Source organism: Schistocerca americana, chromosome 4, assembly GCF_021461395.2.
Source record: "Schistocerca americana isolate TAMUIC-IGC-003095 chromosome 4, iqSchAmer2.1, whole genome shotgun sequence".
Classification (NCBI taxonomy): domain Eukaryota; kingdom Metazoa; phylum Arthropoda; class Insecta; order Orthoptera; family Acrididae; genus Schistocerca; species Schistocerca americana.
The window spans coordinates 387,615,380-387,628,605 of NC_060122.1; the positions used below are offsets into that span (position 1 = coordinate 387,615,380).

General features: G+C 42.5%; 1 protein-coding gene across 1 annotated transcript in view; it reads right to left on the reverse strand.

Moving 5' to 3' along the window:
- Window positions 1-882: 882 nt before the first annotated feature.
- Window positions 883-13,226, reverse strand: part of LOC124613504 (methyl farnesoate epoxidase-like) — a 217,605-nt gene continuing 205,261 nt past the window's right edge. Inside the window, exons 15-16 of the mRNA XM_047142212.1 lie at window positions 1,213-1,354; window positions 883-1,135 (exon numbers count right to left, since the gene is read on the reverse strand). Of these exons, the coding sequence (XP_046998168.1) occupies window positions 960-1,135; window positions 1,213-1,354 (318 nt within the window). The 3' untranslated portion in view covers window positions 883-959. The remainder of the gene's footprint in view (window positions 1,136-1,212; window positions 1,355-13,226) is intronic.

A 13,226-nucleotide genomic window follows, 5' to 3' on the forward strand; every position in this document is an offset into this window, starting at 1 on the left:
CATTCGTAAATGTGAATTATTGTTTATCCTAGGGCAACCAACTGGAAGCAAATGAATAATTTGTTTTGATGAAAGCACCAACAGTTTTTTCATATAACAGCCGCAGTCTCCAACCATGTCTTTATTTGACAAAATTACAATTCTCTCCATACCTTATTCTAGGTAACGGAGATTTCCGCTCTTCTAATTGGAAATCTTTGCCCTTTTATGTATGTCTTCCTCTGTGAGGGGTTTTCTGGCAGACCTAAGATTGATGAGGATATCCTGTTTCATGTCTTCTACCAGGGATGCACTACTTTAACATTCTGTAAACTATTTTAACTTAAGTTATACATTCTTTCTTGAGTCAAATTGTAGTGTCGGTATAGAGTTTTTTCGATGAGTTTCTGTTTGTTTTGTTTACCTATGATTATCTTAACCAGGTGCATAGGTATTATTATTCATTTTAAAAATTTTGTAGATGCACCTGGAGATGGGACTTATGTCCTGAAAGTGGGTATGCTTTCCTTTTTAGAAATAAATACTTTTTACAACTATAGCGGAATTTATGATCGACAAATTGTTACTGAGACTGACATATATAATTCGGTTTACTTACTTGAGTGTAGATACACATAATTAAAATGTTAAGTACGTTACTGAATGGATTTAAAAAAGCCAAATTAAATTCTAATCGTTAGATGACACCTATAGTTTACATATTGATACCAGGAAATATGTAAACACTCCCCTTATTGTTCGCATATAACAAGTTTTTAGCAACCTTATATCCACTTTTCATCTTTCCTTTGAACACTGTTGTGCGATTTCACAAACTTAAAAAAAAAAGGTTTGGTATGCAACTAAGTTAATGAAATTTAATTTCACTGAGAATTGTCAGCCTAATTTACATATATATATTCGTCTATTAGTTGTTGTTGCAGTAATGAAAGTAATAATACTTTTCAATTGTTGCAATGTTATCGAAGTTTGAAAATAATGTCATAAGGTTTTGGTGCAAGATTAATGCCCTCAACATTAGAGTGCTTCAGTCCAGTACCATTAGCAGGAACAAGACGAAATTTTTGCAAGACTCCAGCAAACATCTGGAATAAACAAAACTTTGCCAATTGCTCCCCCAAACACCGACGTCGACCTGAAAGTCAAATTGAAGCTGTCAGATATCAGTTACAATTTATGTTACCATTACTTATTCAATTAGCAACAACTCACCAAGACCAAATGGTAAGAATGCATCATCCTCTCTAAGCTTTCCAGTTTCAGTAATGAAACGTTCTGGTCGATACACTTCAGGATCGCCCCAGTGGTCTTTATCCATATGCAATGACCAAATGTTTGTCAGGACAACTGTATTCTGCATATAAAAAAATGCATCAGTTACTTCATGTTAACATCTCTAAATTTAGAAAGCATAAGAAATAGTTCTATTCTGGTACACTTTAGAGATAGCACTATTATTTTTATTGATCTTATTTCTCAGGTTGTAAGTAGCAACATACATGAAATGGTTTGATCTTAGGAATTTCTATTTGCAATATGCATTGCGATAATGGTAATAAAACACAGAGGATTTGCCATCACTCTTGTCATATTTTTGTAGATTTCCTGCTTTTGTCAAATTTACTTACTGTATTAAAAAGATTAATGTTTCAACTCCATGAAACCGTGGGATTCTTCTTTTTCGTGGCTTGCGTGCTATTTCTTCACCATTTGGACATGTTAATTACTGGAATTTGCAGTGTTACTAGAAGAGGGTGGCTCAATGTCCATTCAGTCCCATAGCTTTCCCGCCTAGTACGTAACTTGTGCAACCAACCTTTGTGTCTATTGTTATCCCAAGTGTACAATAAATGCTTCTAAATGTTTGTGAATCGCATAGGTGACTACCAGTCCGGTTTTCACTTACCAGGAAGGTACTTGGGCTCGAACAAATAGATCTGTATGAACGTTTGGTTACAGGACCATTATGTACCTCTGAATGTGCTAGTGGGTGTAGTTTTTCTGCGAAACTCTGCAGTCATGCTATAGATATCACTGTAGATGTAATTCTAGACGCCATACGCAATGCAGTAATCTTAACTATAAATGTAAATGGCGAATGTCAATAAAATGCTCCGAGCAATACGAATGACTGCAAAACGCACAGTGAAAAAATGCTAGTTGATCGCATGGAGTATTTGCACATTCTATAATACCAGTGTTGAACGCCACGTCAATGACACTTTTGAAGTTGTTCACTGGTTCACCAATATCGTAGCCAGCGTTCTGCCACGCGTAACGAAGCATTGGTCTGTATACTCCCGCAGATAACTGATTGTAAATGACAGAATGCATATTCATGATAAAGAATCTGTGGTGCAATTTCGGCTGCATTTTACTGGAACGTAGTTTAATGAAGTCTGTTATTCTCTTGGCGTATATTTTATATGTTGCTGCTGTTGTGGTCTTCAGTCCTGAGACTGGTTTGATGCAGCTCTCCACGCTACTATATCCTGTGCAAGCTTCTTCATCTCCCAGTACCTACTGAAGCCTACATCCTCTGAATCTGCTTAGTGTATTCATCTCTTGGTCTCCCTCTACGATTTTTACCCTCCACGCTGCCCTCCAATACTAAATTGGTGATCCCTTGATGCCTCAGAACATGTCCCACCAACCGATCCCTTCTTCTAGTCAAGTTGTGCCACAAACTCCTCTTCTCCCCAATCCTATTCAATACCTCCTCGTAAGTTATGTGATCTATCCATCTAATTTCAGCATTCTTCTGTAGCACCACATTTCGAAAGCTTCTGTTCTCTTCTTGGCTGGTTCAAATGGCTCTGAGCACTATGGGACTTAACAGCTGTGGTCATCAGTCCCCTAGAACTTAGAACTACTTAACCTAATTAACCTAAGGACATCACACACATCCATGCCCGAGGCAGGATTCGAACCTTCGACCGTAGCAGTCACACGGTTCCGGACTGCGCGCCTAGAAGCTCGAGACCACCGCGCCCGGCTTTCTCTTCTTGTCTAAACTATTTATCGTCCATGTTTCACTTCCATACATGGCTACACTCCATTCAAATACTATCAGAAACGACTTCCTGACACTTAAATCTATACTCGATGTTAACAAATTTCTCTTCTTCAGAAATGCTTTCCTTGCCATTGCCAGTCTACATTTTATATCCTCTCTACTTCGACCATCATCAGTTATTTTGCTCCCCAAATAGCAAAACTCCTTTACTACTTTAAGTGTCTCATTTCCTAATCTAATTCCCTCAGCATCACCCGACTTAATTCGACTACATTCCATTATCCTCGTTTTGCTTTTGTTGATGTTCATCTTATATCCTCCTTTCAAGACACTGCCTATTCCGTTCAACTGCTCTTCCAAGTCCTTTGCTGTCTCTGACAGAATTACAGTGTCATCAGTGAACCTCTAAGTTTTATGTTTTATATTTTATGTTGCCTGAAGAAATACACATCCAGAGGTTGTGCATATTTTGTAGTTTTAGGCGGAATGATTGTTAAATCTACATGTTTTCCGCCAGATGCTTCCAGTAGTACTCGTTCATCCTTATGTCCAGACCAGGAGTCACAATGTACTAATGACTTTCTCGACAAATGTGGATTCTAAACTGACAGAAAAAACGTCTTCAGATGTTGTTTCGACATCTTCCCACTCACACTTGCATCGACGACGACATTTGGAGGGCACCGCGTTTCTATTTCTGGGAAACAAATACAGAGTTTGTCTGCCAATCGTCCGTCCATTGATATAGCAACATCGATCGTGTAACTACGTGTTGCACAGTTAACTGATTGCAATATCGCGACAGTTTTACTCTCCCCTTTCATGGATAGTGTTCTGTCACAAGAAAGTTCATAGTTGAACTGACTCTGATCACAGTTCCATACAGAACTAATATCGATGTTTTCTCTCGTGATATGCTCATTAACGTGAGCATCAAATGCTTGAGCTCTTTCAATCAGCTCTTCTTCGTCATCCTTATCTTTTCGTGCTTGGAGCATAGTGATACGGCGTAATGTTATCCTAAACTCCCTTTTCAAATTAGTAATAAATCCTATTGAAGCTGTAAAGTTTGTACACCCGAGATTTCTGGCTACGTCCAAAGCCCAATGTTGTAAATGCCAATAATGAACGGCGGAACCAAATTCTCGCGCTTCATCGAATTTCGCCATTACACGCTCCTTGATGGTCTTGAACAGCAGTGTACGATTTCCTTTGAAAACTGTATTTCCTTCTCTTTTCTTTGCCACGTAATCCTGTATGTTTTTAATATTGCTTTTAGACTTCAGTTTAGGGTATCTGTTCAGTAGCTTGTCGTACGTGTCGAAACCTCTTACGTAATAATCATCGTACATGTTCTCCAGTGTGTTGTCATCAAACGCCGTGATGATACTTGCAACTTTAACCTTCTTCCTGGGAGACGGTTGGTGTTCACTGTCACTGCTTCCATCGCCTCTTCCCGCACTTGCCGTAGCACTACCGTTTGCAATGAGTTGTTCGTCGTTATCATCCCTATCATCATCATTATGTGTTAGTGTTACAACAGTATCTGTTTCTAACTTATACTCATATTTCTACACTATAAGAGATACCAGAAAACACGCGAATGATTTGTCTTCTACACGAATACCATCTTTAAGAAGAAGGGTCCTTCGTAACTTCGTCTCAACCAATCGCAATACATTAGCAGGATTGATTACCAATCGCCGAGCCAATACACAAATATAGTCACAAAACGCAACTTCAGAGGCACACTGCACCGTCCCTACTGGTCCCGACTGGCGTACCGGCAGGTCTTTGTGCAATGCGGCATGGCATACGCAAAGGCCTCTAACGGACGACTGCAGAGTTTTGCAGATGCTGGAGTATCACTAGTGCAATAAGAGACCTTTACATTATTTCTCACACGATTTTGGTGTATTTATGTTTGTTCGAGCCCAAGTACTTTCCTGGTTAGTTGGATGTGGGAAACCACCTAAAAGTCACATCCAAACTGGCTGGCACACTGGCCCTTGGCGTTAATCTGCATGCTGGCTTCGATCTGGGGCCGAATCCTGGGAGCGAATATCCAGACGTGACGCCTAAGAAACCACAGTAATATAGTAAAAGTCATAAAAGTATTTGTAAATAATAACATCAATAAAATAAGACTGGACACTTTGCTGACGAACTAGTTGCTATGCAGCAGTGAACTATTGATAATGATTACCTTAACATGCATATGAGCTTGTTTCTGACGGACCATACTCTTTAAATATGCAATGCTAACCTGTTTCTTGAATAGAAACCTGTGGAACAATTCTGACATATGAGCTTGGAACTTCAATAGTGGCATTACACTTATTTACAACATATAAAAAACAGATACAAGTTTCAAAGTTTTAGTGTCCTTCGGATTAGTATCCAGTATTGTGTACAACCCCTTACCAGCGATGTGTTAGTCGTAAGATACCCTTAGTACAGCCGGTTGTGTTGATAGTGCGAGTGGAGCGGTCTATTACCCGAAGAATATCTGTAACGGTTCTAAAGCGAATGCTTTCTTCAATCTGGTTATCAAGTTGAAGTCACAAGGGATTAAGTCCAGAGAATGCGGTGGATGGTACAGCTCTTCCCTGCTCAATCGACAATACAAATTAGTCACAACTTGTGCCTCACCATTGTCATGCAAAATGAAGTCTGGGTACAGCAGCAAGCGTCGACGCTTCTTTCTCTAAAGCTGTTATTTTTTGTGACACAGCCTAGGCCATGACTCCAGCTTGAACTCTAAGCTGAAGGAGAATTTCATGGTATTCGCTTGAGAATCGTCAGAGATTCTTCGAGTAATAGACAGCTCCACTCACATTAGCAACACAACTGGTGCTGCTAAGGATTTCCTACAACTTCCACATTGGTGACGACGGATTATACATAACGACGGTGACTATTTTGAAGTTCAGTAAAACTTTCAAACATTTATTTTGCGTCTCCTCAATGCGTATAGTGAGTCAGTCAGAGGGAAAGGTACATACTTTGAGTGGTGTTAGAATAAGTCATTCTGGACAAAAAGTGTCCTCTGAACATATGTCCTGTTCTTAACAGTTTCAGGAGAAACTAATGAAAACAATGGGGAATAGAACAAATGCAGATGCCGGTTAATGAGACATTTTGATATAATGTTATGTTTAATTGTGTATATTTACGCACAAAAGATGTTAAAAATGTCCACTGTCAACTACAACACATTTTGCAAATCTTGTAGGAAGCAACTTTCATACTGATATGAGCTCGTTCATGAAGTCCATTATTTGAACACATGCACGTAAAATACTAACGAAGAGTTCAATGAGTAAAGAATGTCTTGGCCATTGTTTGCGTCGAAATATCTGCAATTGGAGATGCATCAGCCCAACTGGTGTACAAGTCAGTTGCTGTGAAGATACATCGGAAGACAATTGATGGAAGCAGTGGGCTCGCTAAATCAATGTGTGTGTGTGTGTGGAAAAAGAGGTTCGGATTCAGAAAAATGACCTATGAAAAGTAAAAACAACGCTATGTGGCCTTTTGTCGCTTTGGTTGTTTTTACATGTGAGCGTCGGTGAAGGACATGACATGCGGCTAACACCCACGATTTTCAAACTGCTGTATCTTGGACGTAGTTAAGAAAAGCGCATACGTTCATTTAAAGTTTTTTGTTCGGAATCACTAGCACTATCACCCTCAAAGCATATGCCTTTCCTCCTGACTCACGCCGTATAAAGTGAAGTCGCCTGCTCGCTTCCTTCTAAACGGTTCAAATGGCTCAGAGCACTATGAGACTCAACTGCTGAGGTCGTTAGTCCCCTAGAACTCAGAACTAGTTAAACCTAACTAACCTAAGGACATCACAAACATCCATGCCCGAGGCAGGATTCGAACCTGCGACCGTAGCGGTCTTGCGGTTCCAGACTGCAGCGCCTTTAACCGCTTCCTTCTATATATGAAGGCTAATCACAGGAAGTGGCGTACGGCTTTTGATCTAGGTTTGACTACTCGATAAACCGATTCATCAAGAAGGTATCTGTATACAATTTATAAATATTTCGTAGAAATTGACTGAATTATGTGAATTAAAGTATCTCGCCATTGCGAAAACGATGACGATGCCAAATCCACCTAGCGATCAGCCGTCACAACTCGAGGGAAAAGCAGTGACTCGAGAAAGCAGCAAGCGCAAATAAATATGTATATGGCGTTGTGTCCTAGCACCAGATTCTGCAGCTAGTTGCCGAAAAGTTGTGGGATCGAATCCCAGTATGAGCACTTTTTACTTTGCGCTTAAACCTGTCATTCACCCGTCAAGGAAGTGGGGATACAGCACAATTAGACTGTGGTTCGGATTCCACAGTTCATAGTAGCTCCCCTTTCCTTGTTTGGTTTATATAAACGAAATTTTGCAGCATCGCAGCCGAGACTCAACTTTCAGCTACCGGTATCTGCTTTCCTTCAATCAAGCATGTGATTACGATTCTTCGGATGGAGGGGCGAAAAAGTCTGCCGTAAAGCGTCTGCGACACAAAATTGCTGCAATGAGTTTCAACAATGAATCTGTCCATACTAAGCTTTACAACAGGAGTGCCATCAGGCACTACACATCTACATCAAGTGCGTTTTTCTGTTTTCTTTTTAATTTTATTTGAGTTTTGGTATTCGAACATGATCCACTCAGCCAACACATTATATCCTACAAATCTTCTCTGCCACATATGAATTTAAATCTCTTGCTCTTATCTCAAAGGTAGCCAGAACCACCTAGGGAATTGCAAGGCTGTGATCACGTGCTCAGTGTAGTAGTAGATACATTGCAGTTTGTAAGGCTCGAGCTACTCCAGCTATAGATGCAGGCATCTCTCTGTAACAAATGTTTATACCATGATAACCATACAGCCTTTAGTTTTCTCGACTAGTTTGGAGGTTGGAGTATTTTGTCAGGAATATACACTACTGGCCATTAAAATTGCTACACCACGAAGATGACGTGCTACAGACGCAAAATTTAACCAACAAGAAGAAGATGCCGTGATATGCAAATGATTAGCTTTTCAGAGCATTCACACAAGGTTGGCGCCGGTGGCGACACCTACAACGTGCTGACATAAGGAAAGTTTCCAACCGATTTCTCATACACAAACAGCAGTTGACCGGCGTCGCCTGGTGCAACGTTGTTGTGATGCCTCGTGTAAGGAGGAGAAATGCGTACCATCACGTTTCCGACTTTGATAAAGGTCAGATTGTAGCCTATCGCGATTGCAGTTTATCGTATCGCGACACTGCTGCTCGCGTTGGTCGAGATCCAATGACTGTTAGCAGAATATGGAATCGGTGGGTTCAAGAGGGTAATACGGAACGCCGTGCTAGATCCCAACGGCCTCGTATCACTAGCAGTCGAGATGACAGGCATCTTATTCGCATGGCTGTAACGGATCGTCCAGCCACGCCTCGATCCCTGAGTCAAAAAGTGGGGGCGTTTGCAAGTCAACAACCATCTGCACGAACAGTTCGACGACGTTGGCAGCAGCATGGACTATCAGCTCGAAGACCATGGCTGCGGTTAGCCTTGAAGCTGCATCACAGACAGGAGCGCCTGCGATTGTGTACTCAACGATAAACCTGAGTGCACGAATGGCAAAACGTCATTTTTTCAGATGAATCCAGGTTCTGTTTACAGCATCATGATGGTTGCATCTGTGTTTAGCAACATCGCGGTGAACGCACATTGGAAGCGTGTATTCGTCATCGCCATACTGGCGTATCACCTGGCGTGATGGTATGGGGTGCCATTGGTTACACGTCTCGGTCACCTCTTGTTCGCATTGACGGCACTTTGAACGGTGGACGTTACATTTGACATGTGTTACAACCCGTAGCTCTACCCTTCATTCCATCCCTGCAAAATCCTACATTTCAGCAGGTTAATGCACGACCGCTGATTGCAGGTCCTGTACGGGCCTTTCTGGATACAAAAAATATTCGACTGCTGTCCTGGTCAGCATATTCTCCAGATCTCTCACCAATTGAAAACGTCTGGTCAATGGTGGCTGAGCAACTGGCTCTTGATGAACTGTGGTGTCGTGTTGAAGCTGCATGGGCAGCTGTACCTGTACACGCCATCCAAGCTCTGTTTGACTCAATACCCAGGCGTATCAAGGCCGTTATTACGGCCAGAGGTGGTTGTTCTGGGTACTGATTTCTCAGGATCTACGCACCCAAATTGCGTGAAAATGTAATCACATGTCAGTTCTAGTATAATATGTTTGTCCACTGAATACCCGTTTATCATCTGCATTTCTTCTCGATGTAGCAATTTTAATGGCCAGTAGCGTACATTAATATCTTTGTGTACAGCTGCTCTCTGTTTTAAAGGACCCCCACCTCCATACTCGTCGAGAAAACTGCAGACTGCATGGGTATCGTGGTATAAACGTACTGTACATTACAGGTAGATGCCTTCATCTGTGTCTCAAGCCTTATGAACCGCAGTGTATCTTTAACTACACTGATCACATGACCATTGACTTCAAATTCTCTAGTTCGATCTGCCTACCTGTGAGTTACATTGGATGCCTTGCTTCTATGCCTGATTTATACCTGTGTTAATGCTACAATGGTTATAATGTGGAATCTTGGCATGTATTGTCATGACAGGATGAGGTGTTCCCTATTACCAGAATGCCGCTGTTCCACTTCAGACAATCTAGGTTCGGAATACTAATCTGAATAGGTAGATAACTATGGTGTCACCGCCAGACACCACACTTGCTAAGTGGTAGCCTTTAAATCGGCCGCGGTCCATTAGTATACGTCGGACCCGCGTGTCGCCACTGTCAGTAATTGCAGACCGAGCGCCACCACACGGCAGGTCTAGAGAGACGTACTAGCACTCGCCCCAGTTGTACAGCCGACTTTGCAAGGAACGGTTCACTGACAACTACGCTCTCATTTGCCGAGACGATAGTTAGCATAGCCTTCAGCTACATTTGCTACGACCTAGCAAGGCGCCGTATTCAATTGATATTGAGATTCTATTAATGTATCATCAAGAGCGATGTTCTACAAATGTGGATTAAAGTTAAGTATTCCAGAAGCTACGTACTTTTCTTTATAGCATTCATTACGTATCCTGTTTCAGACCTCACGCCAGCCTGCGTGAGTTTAAGCGCGTGCCTTTCGGCTTCCTCTCATTGTGTCTAGGCTGTCTTGTCTAGACACAACAATAACCTGCTGTGTATAGCCCCAGTACAAACTGATTTTCGCTGATGTCAGCTTAACACTTTCCTGAGAGGGATCTAACTATTGCAGCAGCTGTGTGTAGATGACTTTCAGAGGCATGTATTCTGTATAAGTGTCATTATATATTGTAACAAGTAAAACGGCTTCTGACATCAAATGTAACAACTACAACGGCTTATGACACTAAATGTAACATTTGTGTCACTAAATGTGACACTTCTGTCACTCAATGTAACTGTGTTTTCTCTTTTGATGCTGTCAATTGTCAGGATGAGCATTCTAAAGCATTCTGTCAGGGTGAAAATATTAAATAAATTAACTTTTCTCTCTTAACAACATGTGGGCAGGGTGGGTTCTTCCTTGGCTCGGGTATGAGGTCGAATGAAACATCATTCTTACATAAGTTAACTTTTATTGAAAGTTTCGTACAACTGTATCTTACTGGGACGTTCTGGTTCGGAGAGCGGCAGCCGTGTCGTTTGCGTAGCCTTCTGCTGCGACAGCGGCGGCGGCGGCGGCGGCGGCGTCTGATTACGCGTAGCGGTGTGTATCTCGTGTCGCCGTCTCGCCCAGCTGACCGGAGACGCGCAGCGCGAGGTGGCCCGTTTAATTATTGCGAGCGACGTCGTGCATCGGATGGTGATACCTTGAATGTGGCGTCCCAGTGTTTCTCTTCTCTAAGCGGCCGCGTGTGTTGTGCGTCGACCAGCGGAGCGGCGCGGCGGTGGAAGGCCAGTGTCCCGAACTCGAACCACGGACTCCCGCTTGCCAGTCTTCGGCTGTCAGGTCTTCATCCCAGCTCACAGGTAACTACTGATGTGAGGCCGTCTCCTTCCCGTCCTCACGAGTCACCCGGGTATGTAAAAACCAGACTTCCAATACCTTTTAACTTCTGTCTTCTGGCGCCGCGGCTGCTGCTTGCTATTCCATTACAGCGGCGGACTTGGTGCGTCTGTGCATGATGCAGTCTCTTCTTGCATGACGGTCTTCAGCACCGAAACTGACTGAAAACTACTGCTACTCTTCTTTTCTTCCTTCGTCTCTCGTCTTCGTCTCCGTCTGTCTTCATCTGTCTTCAATTGTCTTCCTCTGTCGGGCCCACCGCGTCTCGCGTATTTATTCACTTCAGTTCACTGGGGGTGAACGACTTCACGGCCATTGCCTCTTCTGTCACGTTGAAAAGCTTCTCGAAGAATCTTCTTGACCTCGGTCATTGGCTCTTGGAATGTAGGCGGGGGCCTCTGATCGCATGTGACGACTGAGAAACACGTGAGCCGGTCATTGCTTCTTCCGTCACGTTGAAAGGCTTCTCGAAGAATCTTCTTAACGTCGGTCATTGCCTCTTGGAATGTAGGCGAGGGCCTTTGCTCACGCGACAACTTAGAAACACGTGAGCCGGTCGGGCGATGCCCTGACGGCTGAATCGACAGCGCCCGCTTATGTGGAACTCGCTGACTCCACGGTCATTGTTTCTTCTGTTCTGCCCGCTGAATGCCAGTATGTAACTCTCTAAACTAAACCAAGTTTTCCATTTATATTCTAATTTCTTAGTTCACTTTGATTTCACTAATTTATTTACTTAATTAACACTCAACAATATATTATTTAGTGGCTAGCGAGCATCTATCTGCACCTTATGGTTTTAATGTTAAACGCAGTTATCGTGTTATGCTACTCGTTTTAGTGTGTGTTAGCGGTGTATTTGTGGTAAAACATCGAACAGTGCTACAACATTGCACTGTGCTATTTGTTACTCATTTCATGTCTTCCCTCATGTATCTTAGAATGGAGATATGGAGTATTTGGAGAAAAAAAAGGCCGGAAATGTTATGAATAGCGATGGAAGGAGTGTGTGCTTATAGAAAATAGATCATATCATGTCTATGTTACACATCATTTTAATACAAGCTGCGTGTGTTGTGTAACATTTAAAGCACTGGACGTTGGTCATATAACGGTGCATTTACGGACAATATACTGTGTCAGGAATTAGGCGTTAGGCATTAAGCATCAGGCATTATGTTTTAGGTATCAGGGGTTAGGTGTCAAATGTTAGGCGTTAGCTGTTAAGTGTGTTGTGCTTAGTGCGAGTGCGAAGGCTGAATGTGACCATATGAAACTGCATGTGGTCGGCTGTGGTGTAGTTGCTTCTGCAAAGTATCATCACATAGTCCGCCAATAAATAAATTGCCCTCTTATAAACAAAACTGTATTTTTCATTTAAAGAGTAGAAGACTTCAACAGAAGCGCTGGGGGCCCTCTGGCGTTCAAGTCTGCAGTAAATGCTATGCAGCTGCAGCTGCTAACCATGAGTCCTGCCTGCTCTTCGGTTGCAGCAGAAAGTGCAACCACGCACAATGCCAAGTCTACAGTTAAAGGTTCTCAGCCTTGGCTGATACCAAGAGGAGTCTTGCAGCACTGGCGCTGTGCACTGTCAATCCGGATCACAACAGTTGCAGAACAATGGATAACAGAGTCATGGTCATGGGAGTGAGCGTAGCTTCTCGTCACACCATGTGTGTTATTTCCACAGAAATACACCATACGTTTCTGCGTGATAACATTGTTCTGTTCTTCATGACAGCTATTGGTCACACCTGAATAAGTGATATCCACAGAAATTCACGTGTCAGTATGCATTCTGAGAAAAAGATGATATCCTTGCTGCACAGTCCCCTTGCATGCGCCCTATAAATAGTGGGGCACCCGAAAGAGAGATTATTATAAAAGTGTATAGCCACATGCTGACAAGAATTCGTCGGTGCTAGGACTGGCTCTCTGAGACTCCCTGCAAAGCATATGACGTTACTGGTAGATGTGTGGTTCCCTGTTATAAAGGCTGCTATTGTGGATATGTGAGACAAAATGGTTTTCCTCCCCTCAAAGAGACTATGAGGTACTGATGTATTTGGAAACACACATTAACAAACAATCTTTATGTCACCACTGGTATATGCTACTATTGAGT